Source organism: Pseudopodoces humilis, chromosome 10 (genome assembly GCF_049639895.1).
Source record: "Pseudopodoces humilis isolate 2021_Gansu_Grassland_sample_001 chromosome 10, ASM4963989v1, whole genome shotgun sequence".
Classification (NCBI taxonomy): domain Eukaryota; kingdom Metazoa; phylum Chordata; class Aves; order Passeriformes; family Paridae; genus Pseudopodoces; species Pseudopodoces humilis.
The window spans coordinates 22845946-22867960 of record NC_142209.1 but is presented as its reverse complement, the minus strand read 5'-3'; the positions used below and the strand labels follow the sequence as shown (position 1 = coordinate 22867960).

The 22015-nt window shown below is 39.4% G+C and overlaps 1 protein-coding gene across 5 annotated transcripts in view; it reads right to left on the bottom strand.

Moving 5' to 3' along the window:
• MAST2 (microtubule associated serine/threonine kinase 2) overlaps positions 1 to 22015 on the bottom strand; it is a 188240-nt gene that overhangs the window by 101752 nt on the left and 64473 nt on the right. For all 5 annotated transcript variants that reach the window (XM_088060081.1, XM_014250772.2, XM_088060079.1 and 2 more), the window contains one exon: positions 5116 to 5147. In XM_088060081.1, the coding sequence (XP_087916207.1) occupies positions 5116 to 5147 (32 nt within the window). The remainder of the gene's footprint in view (positions 1 to 5115; positions 5148 to 22015) is intronic.

Genomic DNA, 22015 nt, shown 5'->3' with positions numbered 1-22015 from the left:
AAATTATTTTTAAAATCTAATACAGGAATAGCAGCACTGCTGTGGAGCCCCACAAGAATAATTCTGCATGTTCTACCTCCAGAACCAGCCCCATGGATCAGCTTAAGAGCAGCAGGTTATTTTTGACCTACTGCTTGTGAGCTGTTTCTACAAGCTCAGAGAAGGATGGGTTGGTCAGAAGAGTGCAGCTTTCTCTCCCCATCTATGTAAGGCACCACAAGCAGAATGCAATGACTGGAGGCATTATTTCTTACTTTATTTCCAGATCCAAATCAGAACAGAGTGCAGAAGCAGCAAAAATCCCTACTCCTTTTCAGAACCATTTTTCATCCACTTCCTGCACTTTGGCTTTCCCACTCTTGGGACAGTGGCACTTGCTCCTGGCAGGGAAACAGCATCGATCCATCACCAGCAGAAACACTCACCCGCCAAGACGAGCAGAAACTGAATTATATACTCCATTTCTCTGCAGATACAGAGGAAATTCCCACAGCACCTGAGCACGGCAGCACAAAGCCGAAAACCACTAAAGGCCAGAAATTTTCTTTCCTGCCATCAAACTTCTTACTGTCTCCAAGGTCTAAACATTCAAAAGAATACAAGTAGCTCAGCACATCCCCCCAAAGAAATTCCTTGGTGTGTTTTGTGTTATTTTACTGCCAAGAAGCTGGGGGTAAATTTAACAAATTATGATGAAGACTTGTTTAATGAAACCCCCTCAGAAATGTTGAGGGCAGCAAAAAGGAAGAACCTTCAGAGGTTTAAAGTGGAATGGTAATGCAGAGAAGGAGGGAGAGAATGAGAGAAAACAACTCCCACAGGGGACATCAGCTGCCTTAAAAAGTGATTAGAAGGAATAAAGACAACCATAAAAGGCTTGCACACATCTTCAGCAAGCACTTTTATGTTGCTTACCATATTTCAGAAATAGACATAAAAACTTCAGGTAAATACTACTCTTTACCAGCACCAATCACCATCAAAACAACAATCTGCAATACTTGGTTCATATAAATGTGTATTTTTACTGACTATATTCTGGATTAAATCTATTTTGTCATGTTTCTTATGCCTCCATTTTATTTTTCCATTTGTATACAGCCTTTTAAAGTATATTTGATACAGGTGGTTGATATTCATAGCAGGAAATAATTAACAAAAAACAACTTATAGCTGAAGTTAGAAACTGGTTTAGCCAATTTAGTTTGCTGAGGAAATTATTCTTTTCAAATTTGGATATAATATGGGAAAGCCATATTTTTTTTTAGAAAATTTTACATTTAGGTAACACAAAAATTACAGCAACCCACACCATGAACCCTGCCTTAGAAACTATGAGGATTTAAAATATAAACCCACATTTCTCATTAAAAAGCCTGAACAGGTCAATAAGGTTCATGCTATAAAGAAGTGAATTTGTTATTAATTTATTATTACTGGGGTACTGAACAAGAAACCAGATGGCTCAAGGGCAGCCCCAACTGGATTTAATGCTCAGCCAAGGAGGCAAGCAGAAGCAATAGTGAGCTCCAGGCTCACAGGGCATCCTGCAGCCACAATGAATTGCAGTTTGCTGCTTAATCTTCTGGGTGCTGAACTGCTCTTAAACACATAATACTCAGAGATGTTTCACCAAGGGATGCTCCTGCTGCAAAGTCCCCACCTTTGTCTTTTTAAGTCTGGAATGTCTCTGCTGCGATTCACGTGCAGGTGCACATCAAACCCATGTGAAAGCTGCAGCCAACAATACAAAAACCAATCTCTGCTCAGAGAACAGAACAGGATAATGGCTGAAAATAATTAAATCACTTCAACTAATAGGCTGGAGATCAAAGTTTGAGTCTATTGCTCCACATTCGCTATTTGAAACTAAAGAAAATATTCATGAATGGTAATTATTTCTTTTGTGAACAAAGCATGGGGAAAAACATAACCAATACATTTATATGCATAATTCATTAAAGGAAAACTTTGAACTCTGATTATTGAACCACACCAGAGACAAAATATAACTACTTACTCCTGTTCTCTAACTACTCAGTCTCTTAGCAGCCTACAACTTAGCTGAGTATCATCTCCTTTAGTGCATTAAACATAACCCCCTATAGAAACACAAACACTTTAAGCACATTAACAACAAAATGGTATCTAAATTATCAGGCATTTCTCTTAATGTCACCCTACACACAATTCCCCCATCTGTTTTACATGTCTGCTCACTATGTGCTGATTATTTCAAAATTAGGATTGCAAGATACCCAAGAGTAAAGCCATCCTTTACAGCGTGCCTGTGTTTCCTTCCTAATATGGAAACAGTCATCAACACTCATCAACAGATTTCACAGGCTCCATCCCACCACTCATTCTCTTCAGCTCTTATCCAAGCCAACACAGGCTTCTTTAGGTGACAAAATTTCTCATGTTCCCCTGACAAAACAGTGAGACATGTAACTCCACTCCATTTCATTAGCACAAATAAGCACAGCAACTCTTGTTGTCCCTGCTTATAATCAGTTCCTGCAATAAAATAGAGATTATCCACACCAACCCAGGAAATATGAAGTATTGAGAGTCAAACAAAGGAAAAGTTAGAAGCATTGTCAGGAATAGCTCATAATTTTCCATTCAGCAATGACAAATACCCAAGCTGATCCACAGGCTAAAACCTTTCTAACTCAACAATCTAGCAAAGCAATCATCAAACCAGCAGCAATTGTCAAGTCCTCGTTCTGTTTCTGGCAGGCTGGAAATAATTACTGCCTCCCCAAATATGATATTTTACTGAAGTGTGCCCCAACCTCCAGACTAGCACACCAAAAAATGCTGAGTGGCTGATTTTTGTATCCAATTCAATTGCTACTGAACTGCTACAAAGGCTGTAGTTTGTGCAGAAAATGGATGCACCTCTTGAGGGTTTCTGGCTCCAAGCCAGGTACTTCATCCTCCTGTCCATTCCTGCTTCTGCTTCTGTCGGTGAACAAAAGTCAGTGACTGACAGTCAATGAATCAGGACATAGCTACATCCATAACTATCCCTGCTCATCAGCCACAGCACAACAGCAGCTTTCCACATTCAATTTTATTTTTGGAATTTACTTTTGCTTATGAGGTTCACTGTTGATTCAGAGGAAAAGCCTCCAGAAGAACTGAGAACTGCCTACAATTGTGATGCCACCCTTTTAGACAGAATGCTTGAACAAATTTATACATAGTATATGTATCTTTTTACCTTATATTACACACATCTATTTTAATTATTCCCTTGATATAAATTTCTCTAATTTCTAATTCAAAATCTAAGAGGATTTTTTTTTTTTTGCATCAAGTAAGCACTCTGATATTGGGATATGCAAAATCATGCAGATGAACTCAGCAAGAGTCTTTTCAGTCAGCCTGTACACTTCATAGCACAGCATCAACACAGCTCTGCATCAGCCACAAGGCACTGCTGACTTCATGAACAGCTAAGACTTCTCAAACAACAAGACATCATTTGGTTTTGGACTACACTTGGTACTTGACTATAGAATCTGTAATTCCAGAAACTACAATCAAATAACCAGGTGGATAACACAGGCAACTAACACATTTCAGTTCTTCATAGATTGTTAGTCTCACTAATAACTGCAACCTTGTCCTTAAAATTTATGGCCTGGATCTTCTTGACACGCGTTGCTGAATTTCTTCACACAGTGACAGCTTAAAAGGCACTCACTTGTGGAAGAAAACTAAAGTGAAGTAATGAAAATTGCAGGAGTTAAGTAATACAGAAATAAAATATTCAGTCATTTGGTTTAGTTACCAGTAATTAAAACGCTACACATCTGAAGCTCTTCATTTGTATCTCAGATACCTCAAATAAAAGTATATAAACAGTCTTGTGTCATACCCACCTCCATGCTGGAATGAGCTGGAATATCTCTGGCATCCTCTATTTCAATTCCAAAAGTTTTGTGCAAAAATATCTAAGTTACATTAAACAAAAAACTTACTGGTAACTCACTGCTCCACTATCTGATCAAAGAACCTTCATAATCTTCAAATGATGAACACCACCTGTCTAAGAAATCTCTCAAATCTCGTTAAGCCAGCCTTTGGGGCATACTGGTTAAAAAAACCCAAAACCAGTCAGTGCTTCATGTTCTTTAAATAACTCCCTGATTGGTTTATCACTGTCATATGAGCTAAACAAAAAGGTCTGGTCATGCCTTACTTTTAAAAAAAGACCTTTTGATCCTCTCTGTATTGTTCAACACTGAATCACTAGCTCTACACAGCATTTTCCAAACACTTTCTTATACAAAAGGGATAGCTTACACTGAAAGACTGAAAATAATTTCTCATTAGAACCAGAAACCTGAGGAAGAAAGGTTATAAGCTTTTGTGAGCTTCATGTCTGTAGTCTACAAGCTTTGGGAAACAATTTTAAATCATAATGCATTAGCAAGCAGTACAAAAGCTTTCTCTTTTATATAATGCAATCAATAATGCAATTTCTTCCACCATAAATCTGTAAGCATAGCAGAAGCTTAACTCACATAATACCACTGAAACACAAGTTAGTTCGCTAAAATTCTTTAAGCATCATAATGCATTAAAATTTTTTGCTGTTTGTTTAGATCACAGTTTTAAAAGCCTACTTTTCCTGACATGTACTACTTTATTGAGATACCTCTATCAGGCTGGCTGCTCCACAAAAACCTGACCTGTGTGGCTCAGAAGCTGTGTGCTTAGATTTCTGTCAACAGACTGTTTGAAGAGCAGTGATCAAAGTTGTCTATATTGCATAAATAATCAGTGACTCCTCTGGAGTCACCTCAGCGATGCCGGGGTGGCAACACTCAACACCGCAGCTACGTCAGTATCAGGATCAGCTCAAGCTGGTAATTAGAAGTAAGCTTACACTACCACTGCTTTTCCTGCTACACTTAAGGAAATGGATAGAGGCTTCAGTCTCAGAGAAATCCAAGATAGCTCTTTCCAAGCCCATGACAGATTCTTGAAAATGCTGAAGAGAAAAAACAGGGCATCTGCCCATCTAAATTACTTCCGCAACTGAACAGCTATATATGTTCAAAACAAACCAAGAGATGAATAAAGAACAATTATACTTACAAGCTTCCTCTTCTGGGGAGACTGAGCTCTTTCTGGAAAAAAAAAAAAAAAAAAGAATGAAAACTTTGAGTTAATTTTACTTTTTATTATATATTACTAATTTATTTATCAATAAATGACTGAGGTGGAATGAATGAAGAGCTGGCCATTTTCCAGCACATGCTCAGTGCAGAACTGCACCGCTTTGCTGCTGCACATTCACAATGCACAGTCTGGGATACAAAAGTTGCTCAGTTTGCCTAAACAAACATTGCCTTTGGAGTCAAAAAATCATAAGCACTCAACAGAGCAAACATAACTTTGAAGTTCAAGCCTGAGCATGGATAAGGCAGTAATTAATTCTGTCCTACATACCTCATCAGCATCAGACCGAACCACTTTGAGAAGTGTGGAACGTGGTATGCCTGCAGCTGCTGCAGTATGGACTCACACTCTCACCAAAAGGAAGAATTAATGCCATAGAGTGGATTTTAGGGGTGATTTGGGGTGTTTTGGTTTTTTTTTTAAACATACACATTAGTTGTGTTATGTATTATCACAAAACTTCGAGGCCAAACACAACTTCCACTTCTCAGCAGGATTTTGTGTTTCAGCAGCACAAGCAAAGGCAGACAGGGGATTTTGCTGTTTTTACTGCAGTCGATAGCCCAGGGGCATCCCCAGGTGTGGGCATTGCTGGACACGGAGCATCCTCCGGTACTGCTCGGGATGGACGCGGAGCATCCCCCGGCACTGCCCGGGTTGGACAGGGGATATCTCCGGCACTGCCCATCCCCGGCACTGTCAGGGATGGACATGGGGCATCCCCCGGCACTGCCCACCCCGGCACTGCCCACTGCCCACCCCGGCACTGCCCACTGCCCACCCCGGCACTGCCCATCCCCCGGCACTGCCCATCCCCCGGCACTGCCCACCCCCGGCACTGCCCATCCCCCGGCACTGCCCACTGCCCACCCCCGGCACTGCCCACCCCGGCACTGCCCACCCCCGGCACTGCCCCTCCCCCGGCACTGCCCACCCCGGCACTGCCCACCCCCGGCACTGCCCATCCCCCGGCACTGCCCACTGCCCACCCCCGGCACTGCCCATCCCCCGGCACTGCCCACCCCGGCACTGCCCACCCCCGGCACTGCCCATCCCCCCGCACTGCCCACTGCCCACCCCCGGCACTGCCCATCCCCCGGCACTGCCCACTGCCCACCCCGGCACTGCCCATCCCCCGGCACTGCAGCGTCCGGCCCCGCCCGGTTGCGCTCCCGCCGGGCACCGCCAGGTGGCAGCCGCGGCCGCCGCCCCAGCCCCGATTCTGGGGGTTTTATCCTTAAAACATCGGCACGGGCTGTGCTCGTCCCTGGCTGCTGCCCTTCGGCTGAGCCCAGCAAGCAGCAGCACGGCCAATACCAACTGCATGTCTACTGATCTACGGGGTGTGTTTCTCATCCCCTCGAAGAAAAAAATAAATAAATAAATAAATAAATAAATCCGTGTTTTCATTGAATATTGAAGAAAAAAAAAATCAATAGGAAAAAAAAAATCAAATCCGTAACATTGGTAAGGTAATCTCTTTTCCATCTTTAGCTATAGTGTTTGTGCTGACTGACATGACTAACAATGTCATTGACAGGCAGTGACTGGTCTGATACATGGGATTTGGCTTAAAGTTTTTCAAATATACCAAAAAGTTACAGCCACTAACAACTAATAATTAAATAAATAACTCTTACATGCTATCATTCTTTTCAAGTATGAGTTCTCCATAATTTGAAATTTCATTAGAGTTTAACAGTACTGAGCAAATTCCATGTGTGAATTATCGCAAGGCTGACAGCTTACAGCATCAAGAAATAAATTCCTGTCGTCAGACAAACTTGTCAGGATCTAATCAAAACACTTCAAGTGCGTAAGATAATAAATCACTAGCATCTATAACAGGTTGTGTGGTTTATATTCTAAAAAAGGTACTTCTTCCACTCATTTGTTAGAAAGAATTAGTTTCCAACTGTGAAGCTTAGTTAGCAAAGACAGCTTTTTGTACTGCAAATGAATAAAAAACCAGGTAAGATATAAGTATTATATGTTGTTCTGCTTCTGTGGATAGTGTGTTACTTAGACATGCATATAAATCTTTTTCATCATATGAGCAGCTGTATTTAATTTATGCTTTTTTAAGATGGCACCTCTTGGCAGAAGGCATTTTTTCTATTCAAATGACATATTCCTATTTATTCCAACACAGTAAGCCCCAGGAATTTTTAGAATGTATGTATAAAGCTCTGGAATTTCATAGTACTGGATGAAAAAGCAGTGACCTTTAATTCTCTCTAACTACCTTCTAGTTTTTGAACTTCCAGGGTTCATTTTTACAAGCTTTGCTCTAGTCATTAGAGCTGAAAAGTCATTTAAAGAGAGAACACTCCCTTGCAGCAGCACAGCTCTGGTAATTGTGACTTGTAATTACCAGACATACATCACAAGAAACATGGTCCAGGAACAGGAATGGACAAATCCTTTCCTTTACGGAACGCTTGCTTTACTTGAACAATATGACCTTTAATACCTCCTGTAATGTAGGTAATTCAGGATTAAATGCATGCAAGGTTAGGAGGAAGGCTGCCTGGGGCTTTGTTCCTGAAAGCATCCCTTGGAAACCAAGTTTCCAAATAAGGAAAGAACGAAGTCCTAGCAGATGACATCTCAATGCAATTGAAATATTATCCTATCCATGTAGGAATTGTCTTCATTCTGCACCTCCACCTTGACACACACAGTGCAGCTGAGGAATCAATAGGCAGTAGTTCACATTTAATACCACTGTGGTCTTGACAACAAAGAGCACAATCAAAACAATCAATTTTTATACCTGTTGTTCCACTATGCCTCATTTCATGTTAGTCTTAAAATCCCCATCACAAACTCTTCCAGCCACACAGCCCACCACGTCCTGGCCTCTGCAGCATATCCCCTGTCCTCTGGAGAAATGACAATGCACCCTCCCAGCTCTTTGCCCTCTTCTGCCTCTCCAGAGCTGGGAACAGCCCCTATAATCCCCCAAAACAGACCATGAACAGTGGGGCCAAGGCAAAAGCACCAGAGCTGGACATTACACAACCCCAAGCAGTGTAATTATGAGATTTGCTTTTTCCAAATCACCAGGGAGTTTGTGTGTGAAGAAGTTACATCCCAGAGAGAAAATGCCTGGAGATGGAAAGAAGGAGGGAGCAGACTGCAAACAGCTGCTGAGCTATTTCCTATTTGAGGATGCTCACTGCCAGGAGAACACTGCAGACCTCCAGGGGATCAAGTGGACAATGAAAACGCCTCCCAGAGATGGGGATACACTCACAGGGTCGAGACTCAGCTGGGTCTTAAGACAGATGAACACTTCAGTGTGTGCAATGGGACCAACTGGGAGTTTGTATCTTATAATGACAGGGTGATTTCAAATGTATGAAGTAGCACTACAGAAACTGTGATTCAGTAATTATGAAAAATGTAAGAGAAAAGTCCAACAGCATGTCACAAGCACCCTATAAAGGTTAAAGTCTACTCAGAATCATATATAGTATCATATATAATAGAGATTAAATCTTTTAGTTAGTAAATTATGAGGTAGGTGGTATGATTTAACTGGTTTCCACCCATACCACAAAGGAGTTTGGCATTACATGTCCATGTATCCTGAAAAAATAAATCACATTTTAAGAGGTGAGATAACTAATAAAAGTGTGCTGAGCAGTGACTACTTGGTCTGAAACAATATTTACAGAGTGCAGCTGTAATCCTTTCAATATGCTAGTTTATCCTGAAGGACATTTTTCATTAAAGACCACCCTTCTGATGAGAACAACACATGAACCTGCAAGATTCCAAACTGCCCCTTCTGACAGCACATCTGCCTCCCTGAGCACTTGTGCTGCCAGTAGCTATATTTATATTACCATTATTACTCCAGCCAGCCTCCATGCCACCTGCTCTCTAGGTCAATAATGTAACCCTCAAAACAGAGGCTTACATTTATATTTGATTTATATGAAGTGCTAAATAGCATAAGAACATTTTAAAATATTGGTGCACATTATTCACAAAGAACTTTCAGAAGTGGAAATAAAGAAGTACTTTCACAGATCCAAAAAAATAAGGAGTATATTAAATCTTGCAGTACCCAAATGACAGGAACAGACTGTTCTGGAAGTTAATTTTTTGTACCACTTCCACATTTCAAGGCATAATTATTAAACAAGCAACTTGATCTCTACATGACAAAAGAAGCAGCAGATTTTCAGACAAGCAGTTGAAAAGGAACCTTGGGAGAGAAATTCAGCATCACGGAATTTATAAAAAGCTGATTCAAATATCCGCCTTCAAAAGAGTTCCTTATATTTCCTTTTATCTTAAGTTCATCACCTCAATCATGAGGCTATAAAATCAGTTGGACACCGTATCATGCTACAGAAGAGGTTTCACAAAAGGACTCAATCCTCATTTTACAGGCAGCAAGGAGGCTGAAAGAGAAAAAATACCAGCCATTTTAAAGATCATTTGGCTGCTTGCAAAATATATTGTTCAGTACAGAGATACTGAAAAATTCATTCAATTGTGGTTTTTTATATACAGAAACTGCATCTGAAAACAGGAATGTTTCAGGCAGCAGGAAGAGCGCTGGCTTTTTGCATAGGTGTGTGCACACAATATGGAGCGGAAATAAAGTCTGGAAATCTATTTGTTCATTGACCTACAATACAACCCACATCGTTCCAGCAGACACGTGATGTTATAAAAGTGCGAAAAAACAGGAACCCATCACTCAAATTTGTCACTTTCTCTCGGTCTTGTAATTTGTCCTTGAATATGTATCTGCGCATATGGCACAGACCCACAGGCAAAGTTGGATGCTGGAGCCTGCACTGATGGCAGCTTAAATGGAGTCTTTGCAAATTAAAATGAGAACCATCACCACACAGGATGTTCCATATTTTTGCCAGAGCAGACAGCATGATTCCTGAGATTGCTTTTGACCTTGGCTCCCTTGCAAGGTAGCTCACTATCATACCAGTTGGGACAATAGACAAATATTTTTGCAGCTATAAGAGCAAATACATTTCAGTTAATAAGTTAATATTTCACAGATGATGAAATTCCACTGACAGTCAGTGACCTGGTACCATGCACTCTTGTTTTAATTTTTTTTCCTTTGCTGACTGACTATGTTTGCTTTAGGGTATACTACCAACCAGCAGGGGATTAATTAAATCTCCTTCTATACATAACCATTTGCATTACAGAAATGATATAATGAGGGTTGGAATCTCCAATTCTGATGGAAACTACAACCTGGCCGTGCAAGGACAAACTGTAATCCATCCATCAGATTAACGGGAAAGAATTTTTCATGGTGATTAAGAAAAAAAAAAAAAACCACCCCATGCTAAGCTTTTCTTCCTCCTATCATAATCTGTCAGAAAAAATAATTTCCTTCTTTTCACCATATCACTGTAAATGGTTATTAAAAACAGCACTTCTCAATTTCTCTGTCTAGAAATGATTACATCTGAACTTGTTTCCCAAACTCATCAGTGAAGAATTTTAAACAGCAACACTAAAACCGTATCTGTACTGAAGGTCAGATGAATCTATGGAATATGCTGCAGATATTTTCTATAATTTACTGACTTTTTAGAAACTAAATTCAGGATCATAGTGTTAGATCATCTGCTTAGCTACAGAGACACTTAAAATACAGAAAACGAATACCCAGACTCTTGCCAATACCATTCAAAATATTCAGAGAACACGGATTTAATTCCCAGACCTTTCTCCACACTCTACTGAATTTATGTCTGCCATCACACAAATTCTGAAATGCCATGGATAGCTTAGTCCCAGAGCATCTCCCATATCCCCAGTAACAGCCAAACTGCCTGGACCCATCCCTTACTAAGAAATCTCACCTTCATGGTGGCAAAAGTGCCACATCCTCCAGAAAAATGTGTGTGACATCAGAATAGTCAACAGTGTATCTGTTCACCCAGTGCTACCCCAAACATTCTACAAGTTCAAAGCAAAATAAAATTGTTTTGATTAATTTTCTACCTCAACAGAAGTTGCATGACATAAAAATGCCATTTGCAACTACTCTAACATATAAAACAAAATGGGGAAAAAACCCTCAGCTCTTTAACTAACAGGCAACCATATTTCTCTAAACATTAAGTATATATCAGTCTTTCGACCCACAGGTCACGAATCAGCCAATGATGCATTTCAGCCTTTCTTTTCTCTTCAGCTTAGAAATCCCCTACTAGTCAGCAAAATAAAAAGCCTTTGGATTTATTTCAAATTAGAGTTACTGCAGAAGGAAATAAAGCTAAAAGCCCTTTAAACTTTAAGAAAAATTCTTGAACACAGCAAATTATTTTTCCTTCCCCCCCACCAGCCCTTCTGACTGGGCAACAGAAACTCATCCCTTGGTAAGCAAAGCTAAGGATCCAGGTCACATCTGTGCATTAACCTGTCAAGAATATATGTGACCAGAAGCTTCCCACTAACCTTTCTTATCACTTAACCTCAGGGCTTTCCATAATATTATGGATTCTGGTAACTTGACCTAAAATAATTCCAGAATATATCTCAAAACAGGCAAGAATTCACACTTTCCTCAGAATATTTTCAGTGCCCACTCCCATGTGCATATATATTATATATATGTGTATTTTAGTAAGCTGGAGTGTCTACTCCATATTTTGTACATTACATCATGTTTTCCAGCCCAAAATACAACATTACACAGTGCACAGCATGGGCCACCGCACATGGCAACAAACGGGACTGAAACCACACGTCATGGCTTAGACTGGCAAATGACAGTAAAAACAATGGATTCAAACCACATTCCCAAGGGATGAAGGGAGAGCTGCCCAGCGCCAGGAAAAGCCAGAGCTTTTCCACAGCTGCCACAGCTCAGTGGGCACTCACAGCCCGGGGCAGGGTGGCACCACACATCCCTCAGCAGCGGGAGCAATGAGTGACTTGCAGTCCTCCAACTCTCATTTCCTCCACAGGATTCATTCCCATCTCTGTTTCTCAGGACCAGCAGCACAGGGTCACTCTGATTTCATGCCCTCAGTCAAGCAGAAGTCTCTTTCTTCCCATAGTAAAGACAATTTCTAGTTTTATATTTGATCCCAAGCTTTTCAGCTGTGGTTAAACAGAGGGTGGTTTCTAAAAATTAAGACAGCCTCTAAGAACCCTGGTCACAACAACAGGGGGACAGTAACTCAGCTGTTCAACCCTTAGACATCAGCAAACTAATTTTTTATTAACTTGATTGTTTTCCTCAAGTCTAAAAAAATAAAACCAACCACAGGAGCAGCCCTCTTCAAGTACACTTGCCAAACTTACTTTTAAATGTTACAGAGCACATAAGCCACAATGTTTTTAAGGTGTCATTTCACTAGCAGGAAAAAGTAAATTTAAATATTACAGCTTGAATTTTGCAACCCAGAGTCCTAGATGTGGTACAGAAGCATAGAAAAAAAAGCAGGGCAGAAGAAAAACTATGAATTTACCCTCCTAACAGACAATCCATAAATTGCAACAGCAGCAGCTCCCGACCATTATGAGAACTTTTCCCCAGATTAAACAATAGCAGTAACCCAAAGTATATGTGTGTGTGTGTGTGTAGGAACAAAATAAAAAGACACACGGTAGTCCTCTGTAAATAAAAGGTTATACATTAAAACCTGAGAAATAACACCAATAATAAATGCTCCAAATCTTACTTATATACTTTTGCACAAATTAGCCTAAAGGCAAAGGAATACTGAGGGTAATAAAGCACACAGCTTAGACAGCTCATTAATCTTTCTCATTACTTAATTCTAGTTTTACAAGGCCATGAAGCAGATTCCTGATGTGTGAAAGAGCCTGCCCAGCACCCAACAGTCATCCCAAATAATGGGAGCAACTGTTCAGAATTCTCTTTCATTTTGCCAGACGGCGCCAGTTTCAGAAATTTAAGTCAAAAGGTCACATTCTGCAAAATTTTAGAAAATGCAGGAAAGAGTCTCATCTCGGGGCCGTACAGGACTGCAGCTGTAATGCTATTGTTAGAAACCGCTCTTAAAATTACTCTGTCTTGACTTGCACCAAAAATTCCTTCAAGACTGGGCATGCAATGGTCACAAGGAAACAGTCACAGCTGCTAAAAATGCCAAGAGCATTACAAATAAACAAATCCAGTTTTATTCTCTCCCTTGTAGGCTCATACTAATATTAATCTATGATTAAGTCAGTTGACATTTCTACTATACACACATCTACTCCTTAAAAGGCTGTTTCTAGACAAAATAACTGTCATCAAGGCTACCTGACAACCAATTTCATTCATAAATCTCTTTAAATATCCCTTAAAACTGAATAACCAAGCCCAACAAAATTTTGATGAGTTCAGAACCTTTCTAGTTTATCCTACATAAAAATTATATAAAACAATGAGCATCTCATGAAAACTCCAGGCCTGGCTGATCAGCTTGTATCCATTCAGTGCACTGCTAATACACATCATGAACAAAAATCAAAGGCTGCCCCCAAAATTATACTGAAATACATTGGTATATTAAAATTAATTGGACATTCTTCAGTACCATAGTTGAAGCAACAAAAGGCACGTGGTCAGTTCAGTGTTAATGTCACAGCAGGTCTCTCCCACCAGTCCAAAGTCTGTCAGGCTGGTTTCCCACCAACTCCCCAGCTGTAAAGTGTTAGAAAGCAAACAGGCAGAAATTAAATTTAGTGGTTGTTTTTGAGAGGCACTCCCCATGTCTCCAATTGCTTTGTCAATGTTAGGCCAAGATTAGTGACACATCAACAGAATTTTACCTTTACAATTGCCTATTTCTCAATTAATTTAGACAAAAAGAAAAATGTGTCAGGCCAGTGTTGCCAGACAGCTGGACAGCTTGGCCAGCCCTAAAATAATGCCAAGTTTCCTAATAGTAAAGCTCTGGGAGAAAGTTCCAGGGAAGAGAAACCTTTTAGTTCCTCAAAAAGCTTCAACAATAAAGGTGTCTCCCATCCTTCCTTAAAGCTGCATCAAGTCCATTCCACACAGATATGGTTAAACACTCTCAGAAATTGAAAGCATAAGCAATCAATTTTAAAGATATTTAGTAATTAGTCCTAAAAGGAATTCCAAGCAAATAAAGCTCCCTTGCCTTCATCTAGTTTATGACTGATAGCATCTGTAACCTTGCGCGGCATCCATTAAGCTCAGTAGTTAATTACATCTGCTCTGACTGGACATTATTTACAGAACAAGCAGATGTAATTTTCCATTGCTTAGCTAAGCTACATGAGGCACTTCAGCCTACCCCTCTCAAATCACTGCTTCTCACAAAAACACGGAAGGAGGGACAGACAGGGTGCTCTGATCATTTTCTGCAAAGGAATAGTTACAGGCCATCATCCACTTAATGAGGAAATCCACATGCTGAGCACCATGAGAAAATTTGGAATAATCAGAGCCAGACAGTATTTACACCTTTGTAGGCAAACAAGAGAATTTTAACTTCTCTTTCTGCCCTCAAAAGTGAATATTCTCTGATATTGCTTGTGCCTGCTGGGCTCCACACTGGAACATAAATCCTTGACAAAAGTGATGAAAGAAAGGGCTCTGTTGCTTCATTCCCCAAAAATAAATACTCTTTTACACCAAAAGCAAAAGCCACAGATAGCTGACATTTGCACATATTATGTGTATAGGACGAGATATTCACCCCCTAGATATATAAGGTGGTTACACAGCTAGCGTGACTCATTTCAGTTATAACACAAAGCCTTTATACCACAACTTTTATAATTATTAGCTCTGAAAAATAATAATTTCAGTGAAAAAAAGAAAACATTAAATTGGAACATGCTTTCCTACCATCTTTCACACATACTTTCAAACAAATAGGGGTTGGGTTTTTTTCTGCTTAGGTTTATTTAAATTAATCATAAAGAAGAAAAAAAAACATTAGAAAAAAGTAATTAAATCATCCTCTCAATTTCAGTGAGACAGAACTGTAATAATCACCAACTGAACTCTAATTTTAAAATTACAATCTTATATTAACTTCAGGGGCTCAACAGTGTGACAATGCTCTAAGGTGGAATATAAAATAGGAAACTGCAAAGTGGTGCTAGCCCAAACCCAGAACTGATTTACAGATCAAACCCAATGTGGAGAAAGTTTTCTACTGGGGTAGGTAAGACAAGCTTTGGGCTTAGAAGAGACAGAACATACCTCACAAAAACAGCATTTATTGCTTTCAAAATGAAAGACAGCTGAGCTGGGAACCATTGAAACTGGCCAACCTCATCCCTGGGCACATTTTTAAATAACCACATCCAGCCCTGTCCTTCAGTTACATCGTAAATTCTGCAAATGACAAGAGAACTGAAGTTTTTGATCACTTAGGTTTTTCCTATGAAAAAATCTTTTACAGATTTATCTATGAACAACCCTACATTTAATATAGTTGGATAATTCAGGTTTACTCAGTACCAAGAGATCTGTTTCAGAGTAAAGGAAAATTCATCCCCAATTAAAGTAGTGGTAAAATACAGGCGCTTACTCCCAAAGCACAGATTTGAGAAAGTGCAGACTGTGCCTAATGACTTTTATTTCTGATGGGCGATTAGTGTGCTCTGTAATGGACTGACAGAAACAGCTGATTCTATTACAAGGACATCTTCTGGCTAGGATTCTCTTTCTGTTGCATTTAAATTATAAATATGGGCTCTCTTGAAAATATATCAAGACAAAAGATATTAATCAATATCTAAAACTTCTGCCTTCTGTCCTTTACCATATTTCAAATTAGAACAAACACTGACTTCATCACCAGGAAAAGTCTTGCAGGTACTCAGGATTGTCTGCACTGTAATTTCTCTTCTGTACATTCCTCTTCTGTACATTCCTCTTCATCCTCTACTCCTTTTAGAAGAAGCTGCAAGGTTTTTTTTTAATTCAGCTGTTGGCTTCAAAGTCAGGTTTTAAGGTATATTCCTGTTTGCATTTATGGGTACAGAAAAAATTTCCAAAGACTTCGCAAGACCTGAAAATTCATCACCAATTGTCACTGAACAGTCTCTTTCTTCAAAGAGGATTTGGAAGGAGTTTTTCCTCAACTTGACAGGTCTCAAAACTGCAAGTCTAATCAATGGCCTTGTTCACACTTTCAGGCTGAATTCAATGCATGATTAAAGCATTCAGCTCAGAATAGCTTCTGGGGAGCCAAAAAGTCTTTAATACAATGTTTTTAACTCAGTGTCTGTAATGTACTATAGGAGAACTTGAATACCAGAACCAAAGTCCCTGCTCCTCTGATACATATTTCATAAAAGCTACAAAAAAAGCTACTCATAGTGGAAAGAAAAAGCAGCATGGAAACTGCAAACTAACAGGCAAAAAGCTTCAGTACATTGAAACATTTAAGTACAAAAGTAGTGTGAGCACCTAAAAGCCAGATCTATACCTCTGCACAAGCTTTCCCACTGCTGCCTTTGAAGTTTTGTTGTAATTTTCTTTTGTCTATCCCACCTCACTGACAATCAGACCCAACTCATCAGCTTTTTTCAGAGCAGAAGTTACAATTTTGAAATGCTGCTATGTACAATGGAGGACTTCCTATACAAAGAATGTTTGCTGTGGAGGATAAAACAGTTCTTATGATGATAACTAATGAAAAGAAAAAACCTTATGAGACTTTTCACTGAACTTGTGACATTTTTTTTTTTGAGAGGGACCAAACTGCAAAGAAATAATGAAAAAGATGGAAGTTTAGTGACCATCTGTGAAGAACTAACCTAAATAGCTTTCAAAGAATGACTCAAGGTTTCATTTCCTGATAGCAAACATCTACCCATGCTCCTTGGTATAAGTTATCTTCTTCATCAAGAAAATTCTTGGTTTATTTCCCTTAAATGTTTAACTCCTTAATCCCTATTTCCACAATGTTTTATCTCAGGCAGTGCTACCACAAGCTGTACTGGTGCTCCCAAATTCTCTCAACAGTAGTGCAACTTCAGCAGCCAAAACAAAGGATTAGTAAAAGCATTAAAATGATCCTGCAAAATCATTCAGTACATACACAAAAATTGAATTAATTTCATTAACTGTCCTCCAAACTTAAATTCTGCAATAACTGATAATTTTCATCTCAATAAAACAGTTTAGAAACTGATAAAATAGTTCCAATGTGGTCTGACTGCAACAGGCTCAAAGCTCTTTTAACATATTTAATTTTCCATTTCTCACAAAGTAAAATGCACAGCAAAGGCAAGATGGTGATTCCCATTTAAATCCTATTTTTGGAGCTGAAACGTTGCTCCAAATTCACCACTGAATTTTAAGCATTCCAGTTTACTTAGGAGATAAGAAACTTTGGAGATTGAAAGATTTGTTTTTTAATGCAGACATTGTACTTGTTGAATTCAGAATTTTAACACCAGAAAACAAACCCACCATCTAGTCAAGGAATTACAGATGACTGGCTATAGGGGGATTTCTCTAACACACATACACCCAAAACAAACCCAGTGCAGCTCCTGTGTTAGTCCAGATTTACATTTGTGCTAAGTGACAATTTGGACTTAACATCTCAAATGATCTTTTCTCACATACATGATTTAAAAAAAAAGGTTTGTCACAGGTACCACTTTATTTTCACTGCTTTAAATTCCACAGTAGCTTCTTAAATAATGAATATTTCTTCTCTGTCCACCACTTACTTTTATAAAATTATTTATATTTGAAACAAATTTAAAAGTCAGGTTAGTGTTTATTTAAGAAAAATCCTAGGATGGCTCACCTGGAAACGAGAACTATCAGAGATTGGGCAACAAAAACATTTAAAAGCAGTTTTTCAGGTGTAGGGAGCCTGGTGTCTTACTAGGTGAGCCCCTAGGAAAGCCCATTGCTTTGTCACATGGTGTTGGGTTATTTGTCAGATGAAGGTAAAGCAGCTCAAGTCATATTCCCTCCCCCCACCTGAAGCTGGAAGAAGCTGCCCAGCATTTATGTCCAGAGTGCTTAAATTGCTATGTACAGCCTGCTTAAAAAATAAAATCAATAGACATTATGCCTACTTATTTAAAAATCAATAGACATTACAGATTAATAAAATATTCTTTTCATTTTCCCATTTTCATTTTATTCTAACTGAATATTTATAGCCTCTCTACCCAAGTTTAACATTAAATGCAAATGGACAGAGAGCATTTAAAGGTGTACTGGTTCTGGGAAGCAGAATCTGTACTGTTACACAAACTTGAAAGAATTATTTGTAAAATTACCATACTGAGGAGAGCAAAACCTTATTTTCTATCTTAATACTTCAAGTTTTCCGTATTTCAGAGTACTTAAATAGTATTCCACTGCCTGTTCAGACTGATAAACTATTAAAGTAAATGACTGACCAAAAAAATAGTATTTTCAAAACAACATTGGAACATTACTACACAAATGTCCATTAATTTCAATGGAAAAGGTGGGAAATTAGGTTCATTGTAGTGTCTGAAAATCTCCATCTGTGGCTTCCTTCATGCCTGGAAGGTTTTTGCTTCACAGATTCAGGTATCCCTATCAAAGCAAATAAGTCTCTGGAGCCTGGGAAAGGCAGAGAGAAAAAAAAAAAAAAAAAGGGGCTCAAAAAGCCAACAGGCAAATAAACAATATAATAGCAAGATACAGGAAAGGGAAATTAATCTATTTACAGCACCAGGGAGCTACCATATGGAATACTAGGCATAAAGCAAAGCAGAACTTACAAGTGCTTCTACATTAAAAGCCTGAAAAATAAAACAAAAGTATATTTGGCATCAAACAGCCATCCTCTGTAGCAGGCATCCCACACACCTGCCCACAGGAGGATAATCTGTGGGATAGTGTTGTCAGTATTTACTTATCAAGATTGATGGATTAAGCTGTGGGAGCACGGGAGATGCTCTGCAGATGAAATTTACCAGGATAAAAATATTACAGAAGAAATGCATCACAGAATCTCCTTGGGCAGGAACCCCAGCCTGTAATAGCCGAAAATACAGTTCCAGGGCTGTGCTACCAATTTTCAGTTCAAGGCAACGGCAACAATCAGGAAACATCAAATAAGATCAGGGAAGCTGCAAAGTTAGAGCAAGTCACAACAGTCTGGGGCAGCGTTTCAGCAGGGTAACAGAAGACCAGTCTGAACTCCAAAAAGAGATGCTATTTTGGGTTTGTCCTCAGCCTTCTACATTCTTTTTCATTGCCCACAGCACGATTCTGTCTTGACTGGAGTGCAGTGTTCCTCCTGGGCAGTAGTCCCAAAGAGTTCATCAGCTCCTATTACACCTAATTCCTTCTTTTTACTCCATTATGCTGTCCACACATGTGGGCTGCTAATCTCTTGTCTACAGATTCTCACACACAGAACTGTCAGGGATTACAGAGAATGTTATCACAGAAATCTTGTATTTCAGTGGCCAACTGGGCAACCTCAAGTTACCCTTGAATCATCCCTCCTTAAACCTCCCACACAGAAACTGAGTTAACTGCATTTATTCACAGAATCACCCACTATCACAATCAGCTTCCCCTTATCCTTGGGGATATCATCTCTGCTGCAGGAGTCGCCTCAGCCCTGTCTGTAAGGTGGATCTTCTCCAAAAGGTCAGGTCCATCCTCAGCAGCAATGCAGAGGGGGTGGCCCTGTGGTGCCCCTGCAGGTCTCACCTCTGAGCCTCCCTACCGTGTCCAGTTCAGTTACTTTGAGAGCAAATCTGAGCTCTTTGTGCTGGGAGCTCCCTGAACCACACACAAACATGCTGAAGACCTGCTCCATCACACGGTCTTCATTCTCTGCAAAAACTGGAGAACCTTTCACTTAGACACCAGATTTTTGCCTGTATCTTATGTTTAATCATGTGTTAGGAACTGGAACCTGATGCTAATTAAGTTTCTCCTTTAAGCAGTAATTAAACTTTCTTCCCATTCTATTCTACTTTTATTAAGCAAATTAGAAATAGGTGAGAGCTATCCAAAAGTAAGTTCGGTTTTTTGACTTTATGGGCTTCTTCTTAAATGCTGAATAGAGGCTTCACTGATGACAGCCAACCTTTTTGTTATCCCCTGTTCTACATTAGAAGCTTCTTTTACTTTCACTCCTGCATCTCTGAACAGGTTAGGAATTCTCAGTATCCCAGATGATCAGGCAGAAAGCTGGCTAATGTTCTAGATGTGTCAAAAATCTTACATACAGAACTAAAAAAAAAACCAAACCAAACAACCAATGCAGAAGTTCAAAAGTGTGTTGCTGTTTTATTACAGCAAAATGTTAGCCAGAAGTCTGAGATTTGAGTTTTCCATGTAGATTGAGTTTTCCTAACTTAATTCCAGCATTAAACACTGCAACAGCAGTTTCTGCACACAAACGTGGATTTCCTCTAAGTCCTGGCAGTGTGAGGAACTTATCAGGTGAGTGGTCAACACAAGACCAGAATCAGGATACACAGAACTAACTCACACATCAACATACAGCCAAATTAGCATGAATTTGAAAAAGGACAGAGGACAAACTGTGAAGAAAATGGACAGGTATAATTTGGAATAAAAGGTAAACAGGCGGTTAGGCAGCATCAAGAACATGATGGAACATAATATGGAAATTATTATAATGGCATTAGCTCAATCAGAATCACATCAGCAGCTATGATGCCATGTCTGGTTCTGGGCATGCCATTCACAAAGAAAAATCCCAGACTCCTGGCCAAGACAGCTTGATACTATTCTTGAAATTCATATTCCTATGGAATACATACTTGAGCCTAAAACCAGAAAAAACCCTCCAACCTCCACTGAACAAGTTCCCATAAGAAAGGAAACAACTTGTCTTTCTAGCCAAAGGAGAGGTATCTTCAAACGCCTGCAGTGTGACAGTGCTGCTTTCCACAGCTCAGCAAGGAGTGCCTCCAGTTTATCTGAAATGAATATTCAAATGCTGGCAGCCATCATTCCAGCAAAAGAAGTATTTGGCTGCAGTGAGGACAGTCTCATGGATTAACTGAGGGAAGAATTCCCACAGAAGGAAAGCTACTCAGAACAAAGGACAATGCTGGCACAAGAAATGATGCATACAAATAGATGTGTGCTCAAAATGTAAACTTAAAGTTTCTGATTTTCAGAAGACTATGCTTGTAAAACAGCAATAAAGTGCTTAAATTCTCTGTGCTCCTAAAGAGATGTGATTGGACAGCGTATATGTATTATTTCATACATACACACAATTTCTATGAATGTGCAGACACTAAGAAATTCTGTTGTCCTGGGATAAATGGAAAACTCACACATTTTCATTTGTATATATACAAACTTCAAAGACACCTCAAGAGAAAATTTTGTTCTGATGCACCAGAGATTACAGGATTATTTCCAATACCTTCTTTTACAAATTATTCTTTTCTTTGGAAAACAAGAGACTTGAAAGCCACAGGTTTCTGGAATGCATTTTTTAGATGTGCAATTCATGGAGGCACTCAAAAAGAGCCTACAATATATATAGCAGGCAAACTGTGAAAGCTTAGGGCAAGAGGAATTTTCCTAATCTGCTTAAGCACAGGATTTTTTTAGTGGCAACATGGCTGCTGCTATATGCCTCTGTCTCCCTGTCCTAAGCCTGTTTGCTTTTTGTTTTCTGTTTAGTTTGATTCTCTGGGGGGGCTTAATTGTGTTTTGCTTTTTTGTCTTCATGGCAGGATTCCTTTATTATCTGATTTTACGGCTGCCATTGCCATTTTCTGTGGGAGCACTTTTTTGTTTGTTTTATGGCCCACCTTCAGTGAATCCTCTTTAGTACGATCAACCTTTTTGGCTTTTCACTCC